Below are 10845 nucleotides of genomic sequence, written 5' to 3'. Positions count from 1 at the left end.
CTGCATTCAAAATTTTCAATTTACCGTTGGTCAAATTTTTGACCCATTTTCATGTTAGTTATTTCTAATTTTCCGATGACTTGCAAAGGAGTGACTTAATATTGGACTTCGAGAGTCCATAACTTTTTACAAACTTAAGCCGATTTCAAAGTGGCATACCTCTAAAGACTTGTGATTCGATTCTCTAAAAATCTGCATTCAAAATTTTCAATTTACCGTTGGTCAAATTTTTGACCCATTTTCATGTTAGTTATTTCTAATTTTTTGATGTCTTGTAAAAGAGTGACTTAATATTGGACTTCGAGAGTCCATAACTTTTCCAAACTTAAGCCGATTCCAAAGTGGCATACCTCTAAAGACTTGTGATTTCATTCTCTAAAAATCTGCATTCAAAATTTTCAATTTACCGTTGGTCAAATTTTCGACTCATTTTCATGTTAGTTATTTCTAATTTTCCGATGTCTTGTAAAAGAGTGACTTAATATTGGACTTCGAGAGTCCATAACTTTTCCAAACTTAAGCCGATTTCAATGTGGCATACCTCTAAAGACTTGTGATTTCATTCTCTAAAAATCTGCATTCAAAATTTTCAATTTACCGTTGGTCAAATTTTCGACTCATTTTCATGTTAGTTATTTCTAATTTTTTGATGTCTTGTAAAAGAGTGACTTAATATTGGACTTCGAGAGTCCATAACTTTTCCAAACTTAAGCCGATTTCAATGTGGCATACCTCTAAAGACTTGTGATTTCATTCTCTTAAAAATCTGCATTCAAAATTTTCAATTTACCGTTGGTCAAATTTTTGACCCATTTTCATGTTAGTTATTTCTAATTTTTTGATGTCTTGTAAAAGAGTGACTTAATATTGGACTTCGAGAGTCCATAACTTTTCCAAACTTAAGCCGATTTCAATGTGGCATACCTCTAAAGACTTGTGATTTCATTCTCTAAAAATCTGCATTCAAAATTTTCAATTTACCGTTGGTCAAATTTTTGACCCATTTTCATGTTAGTTATTTCTAATTTTCCGATGACTTGCAAAGGAGTGACTTAATATTGGACTTCGAGAGTCCATAACTTTTCCAAACTTAAGCCGATTTCAATGTGGCATACCTCTAAAGACTTGTGATTTCATTCTCTAAAAATCTGCATTCAAAATTTTCAATTTACCGTTGGTCAAATTTTTGACCCATTTTCATGTTAGTTATTTCTAATTTTCCGATGACTTGCAAAGGAGTGACTTAATATTGGACTTCGAGAGTCCATAACTTTTACAAACTTAAGCCGATTTCAAAGTGGCATACCTCTAAAGACTTGTGATTCGATTCTCTAAAAATCTGCATTCAAAATTTTCAATTTACCGTTGGTCAAATTTTTGACCCATTTTCATGTTAGTTATTTCTAATTTTTTGATGTCTTGTAAAAGAGTGACTTAATATTGGACTTCGAGAGTCCATAACTTTTCCAAACTTAAGCCGATTCCAAAGTGGCATACCTCTAAAGACTTGTGATTTCATTCTCTAAAAATCTGCATTCAAAATTTTCAATTTACCGTTGGTCAAATTTTTGACCCATTTTCATGTTAGTTATTTCTAATTTTCCGATGACTTGCAAAGGAGTGACTTAATATTGGACTTCGAGAGTCCATAACTTTTACAAACTTAAGCCGATTTCAAAGTGGCATACCTCTAAAGACTTGTGATTCGATTCTCTAAAAATCTGCATTCAAAATTTTCAATTTACCGTTGGTCAAATTTTTGACCCATTTTCATGTTAGTTATTTCTAATTTTTTGATGTCTTGTAAAAGAGTGACTTAATATTGGACTTCGAGAGTCCATAACTTTTCCAAACTTAAGCCGATTCCAAAGTGGCATACCTCTAAAGACTTGTGATTTCATTCTCTAAAAATCTGCATTCAAAATTTTCAATTTACCGTTGGTCAAATTTTTGACCCATTTTCATGTTAGTTATTTCTAATTTTCCGATGACTTGCAAAGGAGTGACTTAATATTGGACTTCGAGAGTCCATAACTTTTCCAAACTTAAGCCGATTCCAAAGTGGCATACCTCTAAAGACTTGTGATTTCATTCTCTAAAAATCTGCATTCAAAATTTTCAATTTACCGTTGGTCAAATTTTCGACTCATTTTCATGTTAGTTATTTCTAATTTTCCGATGTCTTGTAAAAGAGTGACTTAATATTGGACTTCGAGAGTCCATAACTTTTCCAAACTTAAGCCGATTTCAATGTGGCATACCTCTAAAGACTTGTGATTTCATTCTCTAAAAATCTGCATTCAAAATTTTCAATTTACCGTTGGTCAAATTTTCGACTCATTTTCATGTTAGTTATTTCTAATTTTTTGATGTCTTGTAAAAGAGTGACTTAATATTGGACTTCGAGAGTCCATAACTTTTCCAAACTTAAGCCGATTTCAATGTGGCATACCTCTAAAGACTTGTGATTTCATTCTCTAAAAATCTGCATTCAAAATTTTCAATTTACCGTTGGTCAAATTTTTGACCCATTTTCATGTTAGTTATTTCTAATTTTCCGATGTATTGTAAAAGAGTGACTCAAAATTGGACTTCGTGAGTCCATAACTTTTACAAACTTAAGCCGATTCCAAAGTGGCATACCTCTAAAGACTTGTGATTTCATTCTCTAAAAATCTGCATTCAAAATTTTCAATTTACCGTTGGTCAAATTTTTGACCCATTTTCATGTTAGTTATTTCTAATTTTCCGATGCCTGGTAAAAGAGTAACTTAATATAAATGTGATTTCAATGTGGCATACCTCTAAAGACTTGTGATTTCATTCTCTTAAAAATCTGCATTCAAAATTTTCAATTTACCGTTGGTCAAATTTTTGACCCATTTTCATGTTAGTTATTTCTAATTTTTTGATGTCTTGTAAAAGAGTGACTTAATATTGGACTTCGAGAGTCCATAACTTTTCCAAACTTAAGCCGATTTCAATGTGGCATACCTCTAAAGACTTGTGATTTCATTCTCTAAAAATCTGCATTCAAAATTTTCAATTTACCGTTGGTCAAATTTTTGACCCATTTTCATGTTAGTTATTTCTAATTTTCCGATGACTTGCAAAGGAGTGACTTAATATTGGACTTCGAGAGTCCATAACTTTTCCAAACTTAAGCCGATTTCAATGTGGCATACCTCTAAAGACTTGTGATTTCATTCTCTAAAAATCTGCATTCAAAATTTTCAATTTACCGTTGGTCAAATTTTTGACCCATTTTCATGTTAGTTATTTCTAATTTTCCGATGACTTGCAAAGGAGTGACTTAATATTGGACTTCGAGAGTCCATAACTTTTACAAACTTAAGCCGATTTCAAAGTGGCATACCTCTAAAGACTTGTGATTCGATTCTCTAAAAATCTGCATTCAAAATTTTCAATTTACCGTTGGTCAAATTTTTGACCCATTTTCATGTTAGTTATTTCTAATTTTTTGATGTCTTGTAAAAGAGTGACTTAATATTGGACTTCGAGAGTCCATAACTTTTCCAAACTTAAGCCGATTCCAAAGTGGCATACCTCTAAAGACTTGTGATTTCATTCTCTAAAAATCTGCATTCAAAATTTTCAATTTACCGTTGGTCAAATTTTTGACCCATTTTCATGTTAGTTATTTCTAATTTTCCGATGACTTGCAAAGGAGTGACTTAATATTGGACTTCGAGAGTCCATAACTTTTACAAACTTAAGCCGATTTCAAAGTGGCATACCTCTAAAGACTTGTGATTCGATTCTCTAAAAATCTGCATTCAAAATTTTCAATTTACCGTTGGTCAAATTTTTGACCCATTTTCATGTTAGTTATTTCTAATTTTTTGATGTCTTGTAAAAGAGTGACTTAATATTGGACTTCGAGAGTCCATAACTTTTCCAAACTTAAGCCGATTCCAAAGTGGCATACCTCTAAAGACTTGTGATTTCATTCTCTAAAAATCTGCATTCAAAATTTTCAATTTACCGTTGGTCAAATTTTTGACCCATTTTCATGTTAGTTATTTCTAATTTTCCGATGACTTGCAAAGGAGTGACTTAATATTGGACTTCGAGAGTCCATAACTTTTCCAAACTTAAGCCGATTCCAAAGTGGCATACCTCTAAAGACTTGTGATTTCATTCTCTAAAAATCTGCATTCAAAATTTTCAATTTACCGTTGGTCAAATTTTCGACTCATTTTCATGTTAGTTATTTCTAATTTTCCGATGTCTTGTAAAAGAGTGACTCAATATTGGACTTCGAGAGTCCATAACTTTTCCAAACTTAAGCCGATTTCAATGTGGCATACCTCTAAAGACTTGTGATTTCATTCTCTAAAAATCTGCATTCAAAATTTTCAATTTACCGTTGGTCAAATTTTCGACTCATTTTCATGTTAGTTATTTCTAATTTTTTGATGTCTTGTAAAAGAGTGACTTAATATTGGACTTCGAGAGTCCATAACTTTTCCAAACTTAAGCCGATTCCAAAGTGGCATACCTCTAAAGACTTGTGATTTCATTCTCTAAAAATCTGCATTCAAAATTTTCAATTTACCGTTGGTCAAATTTTTGACCAATTTTCATGTTAGTTATTTCTAATTTCCGATGTCTTGTAAAAGAGTGACTCAAAATTGGACTTCGTGAGTCCATAACTTTTACAAACTTAAGCCGATTCCAAAGTGGCATACCTCTAAAGACTTGTGATTTCATTCTCTAAAAATCTGCATTCAAAATTTTCAATTTACCGTTGGTCAAATTTTTGACCCATTTTCATGTTAGTTATTTCTAATTTTCCGATGCCTGGTAAAAGAGTAACTTAATATAAAAGTAATCAAAGCTTATTTCCAACATATTTTACAAAATAGAAAGGGGATTTCATTGTAATATTCGCGATCTGTGTTATTATTTAGCTCTTTCGTCTGATCTACACTAATTTATAACATACAAATCGTCTAGAGCAGAGAGGAGAATTGAGTAATAGTTGAAACTATTATTATTTTTAAACTTATTTAATAAATTCATTACAATGAAAATTCTCAGTAACATATATATTAGTTTCCACCGCTACATTTAAAGTACGCGGGCACAAAAATGTACCTCCGATCTGCCATCGCTAGGTATATCGATACATATCAAAGGCAGGCCAGTTCCAATCCGACTCGCTTCTCCAATCAGTTTCTTGCTTTGCTCGTCCGGAATAAGTTCAGTAAAGTGTCCCAATAAGATGTCAGGTGGGTTGACAGTCCGGATTTCCAGTTCCTGGGACTATCTTTCGAATATCCTGTGGCTTATATAACACCTTCGTTCCCCCCGCAGGTGCCAACCCCTTCGCTCAGTTCGAGAAAACTTTCTCGCAGGCCGGCACAACTTACAAGTACTTTGACCTCGCCTCCATCGACAGCAAATATGGTAAGTTTGATCAGGCTTTTACCCAAAAAAAAAGGCTCTAAAAAGTGGGAGTTTCTGTCGACGTGGTGGGATATTAATTAGTGTAAACATGCAGTGCTAAATTGGGAATGAATTCCACAGAAGCACCTGTAGAAGTTGGAGTTTGACCCCGAAAATTAAAAAACTGGGCGAACACCTTAATTTGCAAGTCTGGCAGTGTCAATTGGAAGGTGTTCGCTCAGCTTTAAGTAGCTTTTCTATAGTTTTCTATATAGGCAAGCTTGTCTCCCGCCGAAAGCGAAAGTTATCACCAGTGATTGCCTCATAATGGGGCTCGTCTACCGGTGATAACGAATCGTTTGCCTCCCAATATTAATTCATTTCTTACGTGCCCACTTATCAGCGTATTAAAACTACTCAAATCTGATGTTTTTGGGGTCGTGGTCCGATGCTTATGCCTCCAAAATGTCTCCAGACCAGTGGAATGTTTTCATCAGAGCAGCGCGTGTCCGAAATCGGAGGTCTGAGGTGAGGGCTTTCTCTAATGGCTACTCCTATATTGTACTATCAGTCCCATCGAGTGCCGGGCAAACGCAATCATAGTAGCTTTGATAACAGGTACCTCCTATCTCTGGCTACAATAGAAACTCCCTAGGTAGCACAATTTTCATGGTTTAAAAGCAATTTTAAGCAATTCTTTTTAGAGTGCATTTCAGAAATTAGAACAAATTCAGGCTTTGTAATTTTCAATATATTAGTACAGTTGCTAATTATTAACGGAAATCTATTTAAATGAATATTACATTTTTGACAGTGTTTTTTTGTAAAAGCTTCAGATTGGTTACATTAAAAGATACGCTGCATAATAATTATAATCTTATCACAATGATATAAAAATATGTTTTGCAATTTATTTTTTATCTAGTTAAAGTAATCCTTTATTTTAATTTAAATTTACTTTACCGTAGCTTGAGAAAAAAAATAAACTAATATTTAGCTGTCAAAGCACACTAAGCAAATTCTTTGATAAATGGTCTTTTCAAATGTGTTAAATAAGTCGTGACTTTGCAAATATTATCTTCTTATCATACCACTTAATAATCTAATCGTTGTGTATTTGTTATGATATGTTATAGCTTGCTTTAATTTTCACCTTAAAATAAGTTAAGTTTCTTTTTTTTATAAAAAGAGGACTTTATTTTTTTTTGGTATCTCCTTAACAGTGTTTTTACTGTAGTTGTGATGAAATTGAAGCTCTTAACATTTTTATTATGTCCCACTCATAGATCAGCTGCCCTACTCGATTCGAGTGCTCTTGGAGTCAGCGGTGCGCAACTGCGATAACTTCCATATCCTTGAGAAGGATGTGCAGAGCATCTTGGGATGGTCACCGGCCCTCAAGCAGGGATCCAACGATGTGGAGGTGTCCTTCAAGCCAGCCCGTGTGATCCTGCAGGTAAGCTATATAAAGATACATATGTATATATTACTTAAATTTCAAATAATTGAATATCATGTTTTAAGGACTTCACTGGTGTTCCGGCTGTGGTGGACTTTGCTGCTATGCGAGATGCTGTTTTGGATCTGGGCGGCGATCCCGAGAAAATCAATCCCATCTGCCCCGCTGACTTGGTCATCGATCACTCGGTTCAGGTGGACTTTGCCAGAATCCCAGATGCTCTGACCAAGAACCAGACTTTGGAGTTTGAGCGCAACAAGGAGCGATTCACCTTCCTGAAGGTATGATTCCCTATTCTATACTCTCAAGAGTTTTCTTATAATACACCATTTTTCCTACTTAGTGGGGCGCCAAGGCCTTTAACAACATGCTGATCGTGCCACCTGGCTCTGGAATCGTCCACCAGGTGAATCTGGAGTACTTGGCCCGCGTGGTGTTCGAAAATGACACCACCGATGGCTCAAAGATTCTGTACCCCGACAGTGTTGTGGGTACTGATTCCCACACCACGATGATCAACGGACTGGGAGTTTTGGGTTGGGGAGTCGGAGGGATCGAGGCGGAAGCTGTGATGCTGGGACAATCCATTTCCATGTTGTTGCCCGAGGTTATTGGCTACAAATTGGAGGGAAAACTGAGTCCACTGGTGACCTCCACCGATCTGGTGCTGACCATCACCAAGCACCTTCGTCAGTTGGGAGTGGTGGGCAAGTTCGTGGAGTTCTATGGACCTGGAGTGGCGGAACTCAGCATTGCCGACAGGGCCACCATCAGTAACATGTGCCCGGAATACGGAGCCACCGTGGGATATTTCCCCATCGATGAGAACACTCTTGGTTACATGAAGCAGACAAGTAAGGAAAAACTTTTAAATCCCTTTATCACCATATTGATTATATTTTGAAACCCATTACAGATCGCTCTGAGAAAAAGATCGACATCATTCGTCAGTATCTGAAGGCAACCCAGCAGTTGCGCAACTATGCTGATGAGGCCCAAGATCCGAAGTTCACTCAGGTGGGTACAGCACATTCTCTACTACCCAATCCTATTAATATGCAACCCATCTGCAGAGCATCACCTTGGATCTGGCGACGGTGGTTACCTCGGTTTCGGGTCCCAAGCGTCCCCACGATCGCGTTTCTGTCTCCGACATGCCAGAGGATTTCAAGTCGTGCCTGTCCAGTCCAGTAAGTTGTAACTGCATACTTAAGCAATTGATTGAATAGAATAACAAAGTTGTTCCTCTCAACCTCAGGTGGGTTTCAAGGGCTTCGCCATCACTCCGGAGGCTCAGTCCGCCTCTGGGGAGTTCCAGTGGGACGATGGTAAGACCTACAAGCTGCAGCATGGATCAGTGGTCATCGCGGCCATCACCTCCTGCACAAACACCTCGAATCCCTCGGTGATGCTGGGCGCTGGTCTGCTGGCCAAGAAGGCCGTGGAGAAGGGCCTGAACATCCTGCCCTACATCAAGACCTCGTTGTCGCCTGGCTCCGGAGTGGTCACCTATTACCTGAAGGAGTCCGGAGTCATACCCTATCTGGAGAAGCTGGGCTTCGACATTGTGGGATACGGCTGCATGACTTGCATTGGCAACTCCGGTCCCCTCGAGGAGAATGTTGTGAACACCATCGAGAAGAATGGCCTCGTCTGCGCTGGAGTTCTGTCCGGAAACCGTAACTTCGAGGGTCGCATCCATCCCAACACCCGGGCCAACTATCTGGCCAGTCCCCTGTTGGTCATCGCCTACGCCATCGCAGGACGTGTGGACATTGACTTCGAGAAGGAGCCGCTTGGAGTGGATGCCGATGGAAAGAACGTCTTCCTGCAAGACATCTGGCCCACGCGATCGGAGATTCAGGAGGTGGAGAACAAGCACGTGATTCCAGCCATGTTCCAGGAGGTGTACAGTGAGTACTCCAGATGTTGCCTTTTGATATGTCCTTTTGAATAGCCCCTCCTTTCCAGGCAAGATCGAGCTGGGCTCCCAGGACTGGCAGACACTGCAGGTGTCCGAGGGCAAGCTCTTCTCCTGGAGCGCCGACTCTACCTATATCAAGCGTCCGCCCTTCTTCGAGGGCATGACCCGCGACCTGCCCAAGCTGCAGAGCATCGAGAAGGCGCGCTGCCTGCTCTTCCTGGGCGACTCCGTGACCACGGACCACATCTCGCCGGCTGGTTCCATTGCCAGGACCTCGCCCGCCGCCCGATTCCTCTCGGAGCGCAACATCACGCCCCGTGACTTCAACTCCTATGGATCGCGACGTGGCAACGATGCCATCATGTCGCGCGGCACCTTCGCCAACATTCGGCTGGTCAACAAACTGGTCACGAAGACCGGACCCCGCACCGTGCACATCCCCAGCCAGGAGGAGCTGGACATCTTCGATGCTGCCGAGCGGTACCGCGAGGAGGGCACTCCCTTGGTCCTGGTGGTGGGCAAGGACTACGGCAGCGGCAGCTCCCGGGATTGGGCCGCCAAGGGTCCCTTCCTGCTGGGCGTGAAGGCCGTGATTGCGGAGTCCTACGAGCGCATCCATCGCTCCAACCTGGTGGGCATGGGCATCATTCCCCTGCAGTTCCTGCCGGGCCAGAGTGCCGAGACCCTGAACCTGACTGGCCGCGAGGTGTACAACATTGCTCTGCCCGAGAGCGGTCTTAAGCCAGGGCCAGAAGATCCAGGTCGAGGTAATTTACAGAGCCACCGTATTACCGGACATTGGTATAATACTCTTAACTATCTCTTTTCCAGGCTGACGGCACCATCTTTGAGACCATTCTGCGCTTCGACACGGAGGTGGACATTACCTACTACAAGAACGGCGGCATCCTCAACTACATGATCCGCAAGATGCTTTCTTAAGCACCCAATTTTCATTATGTTTTTATTTTTGTATATTCCATTTGCATTTCTACACAGTAAATTGTAGTACCCTAAGTTTTTAATTTGTGGTGGTGCTTCCATAACCTGGTTAAACCAATAAAAAAAAAACCTTATTCTTGGTATCCAATTAAAAAATGATTAAGTAATTTAATTCTTTGAAGGAAGTACTTAGAACTCTTTAGTGTGGACAGTATTTAATGGGCTGGAAAGTCTTAAAAAAGAAATGCACAACTTAAAATCAGAATTTTGATGATCCAAATTATGCATATAGAAGTTCTGAATTTCTGTTTTTTAATACTTTCTATTAACAGCTATCTTTTCATAGTTTATTTCGTTTGAGAAATATTAAGTTACCTTACCTTGGGTCAGAAATTAAGTTTAATTCCTTAACTTTATTTGAGTGTGTGCTTTCTATGGCCCCATGTTGAACAAATTTCGCTCTCATGAGATAAACAAAGCCCAGTGATGCTTGAAATGTGACAAAACTGAACTGTGTGTATCCCATAAATTGAAACCGGGGTCCCCTTCAATTCCAGGATTCATCCAAAGCACTCGGATAGTCGTAATCGAATCTAAGCTGCTTACAAAAGAGCTATCTAAAAGAAACAGCAACTGTGATATGTGAAATATTCTTGGGTAAAATCACGGCTACTATTTCCTTAGATAACTCGATATAAATTCAGAGCGCGATCAAAGTTCCGAGGCAGTGTTGCACAAATTAACTGTTGGGACTTTTAACTGGCCATTCAAGGCGGCCAAGAGGAGCACCGATTTACCAACCGCGACACGAACTATTCCAGAACTAAAACCTGAGAGTTGGCCATCGAGCTCTTATAAGCACGGCGTCGTTCAATGGCCGCTGCCAGCGCATCAGGTTTCCTGCTCGATGGTCGATCGTGGATCGGCGATCGGTTCTGCCCCGAATTTCCATTGCCAAAATTAGCTGAGCCCTGCATTTGGCTTTCTGTTTGGCTGGCATGCTCGACATTTTTATGCCGAATTACCAAAATTGTGAAGCCCGCTTCACGGTTCTCTGTGGCTGCACTTTGTTCAGATTCTAGACTCCGGCGCACTGAACCCGGCATGA

At 39.5% G+C, this 10845-nt stretch overlaps 1 protein-coding gene across 1 annotated transcript; it reads left to right on the top strand.

Annotated features, from left to right (window-relative positions):
* Positions 1-5172: 5172 nt before the first annotated feature.
* LOC108040568 (cytoplasmic aconitate hydratase) lies at positions 5173-9812 on the top strand. The gene is made up of 10 exons (XM_044459126.1): positions 5173-5255; positions 5341-5433; positions 6699-6868; positions 6937-7152; positions 7215-7725; positions 7788-7888; positions 7945-8061; positions 8130-8784; positions 8843-9562; positions 9627-9812. Exons 1-10 carry the CDS (start codon positions 5249-5251, stop codon positions 9629-9631), a joined length of 2595 nt encoding a protein of 864 aa, XP_044315061.1. The 5' UTR covers positions 5173-5248; the 3' UTR covers positions 9632-9812.
* The last annotated feature ends 1033 nt before the right edge of the window (positions 9813-10845 follow it).

This window comes from Drosophila rhopaloa, unplaced genomic scaffold (genome assembly GCF_018152115.1).
Source record: "Drosophila rhopaloa isolate 14029-0021.01 unplaced genomic scaffold, ASM1815211v1 contig_178, whole genome shotgun sequence".
In the NCBI taxonomy this organism is placed as follows: Eukaryota; Metazoa; Arthropoda; class Insecta; order Diptera; family Drosophilidae; genus Drosophila; species Drosophila rhopaloa.
Note: the sequence above shows the minus strand (reverse complement) of the source record. Positions and strands in the feature narration are given on the sequence as shown.

Coding starts and splice junctions, on each gene's coding strand:
- LOC108040568 (XM_044459126.1), top strand. Junction 6,869..6,936: donor CAGCCCGTGTGATCCTGCAG/GTAAGCTATATA, acceptor TCATGTTTTAAG/GACTTCACTGGTGTTCCGGC. Junction 8,062..8,129: donor AGTCGTGCCTGTCCAGTCCA/GTAAGTTGTAAC, acceptor TCTCAACCTCAG/GTGGGTTTCAAGGGCTTCGC.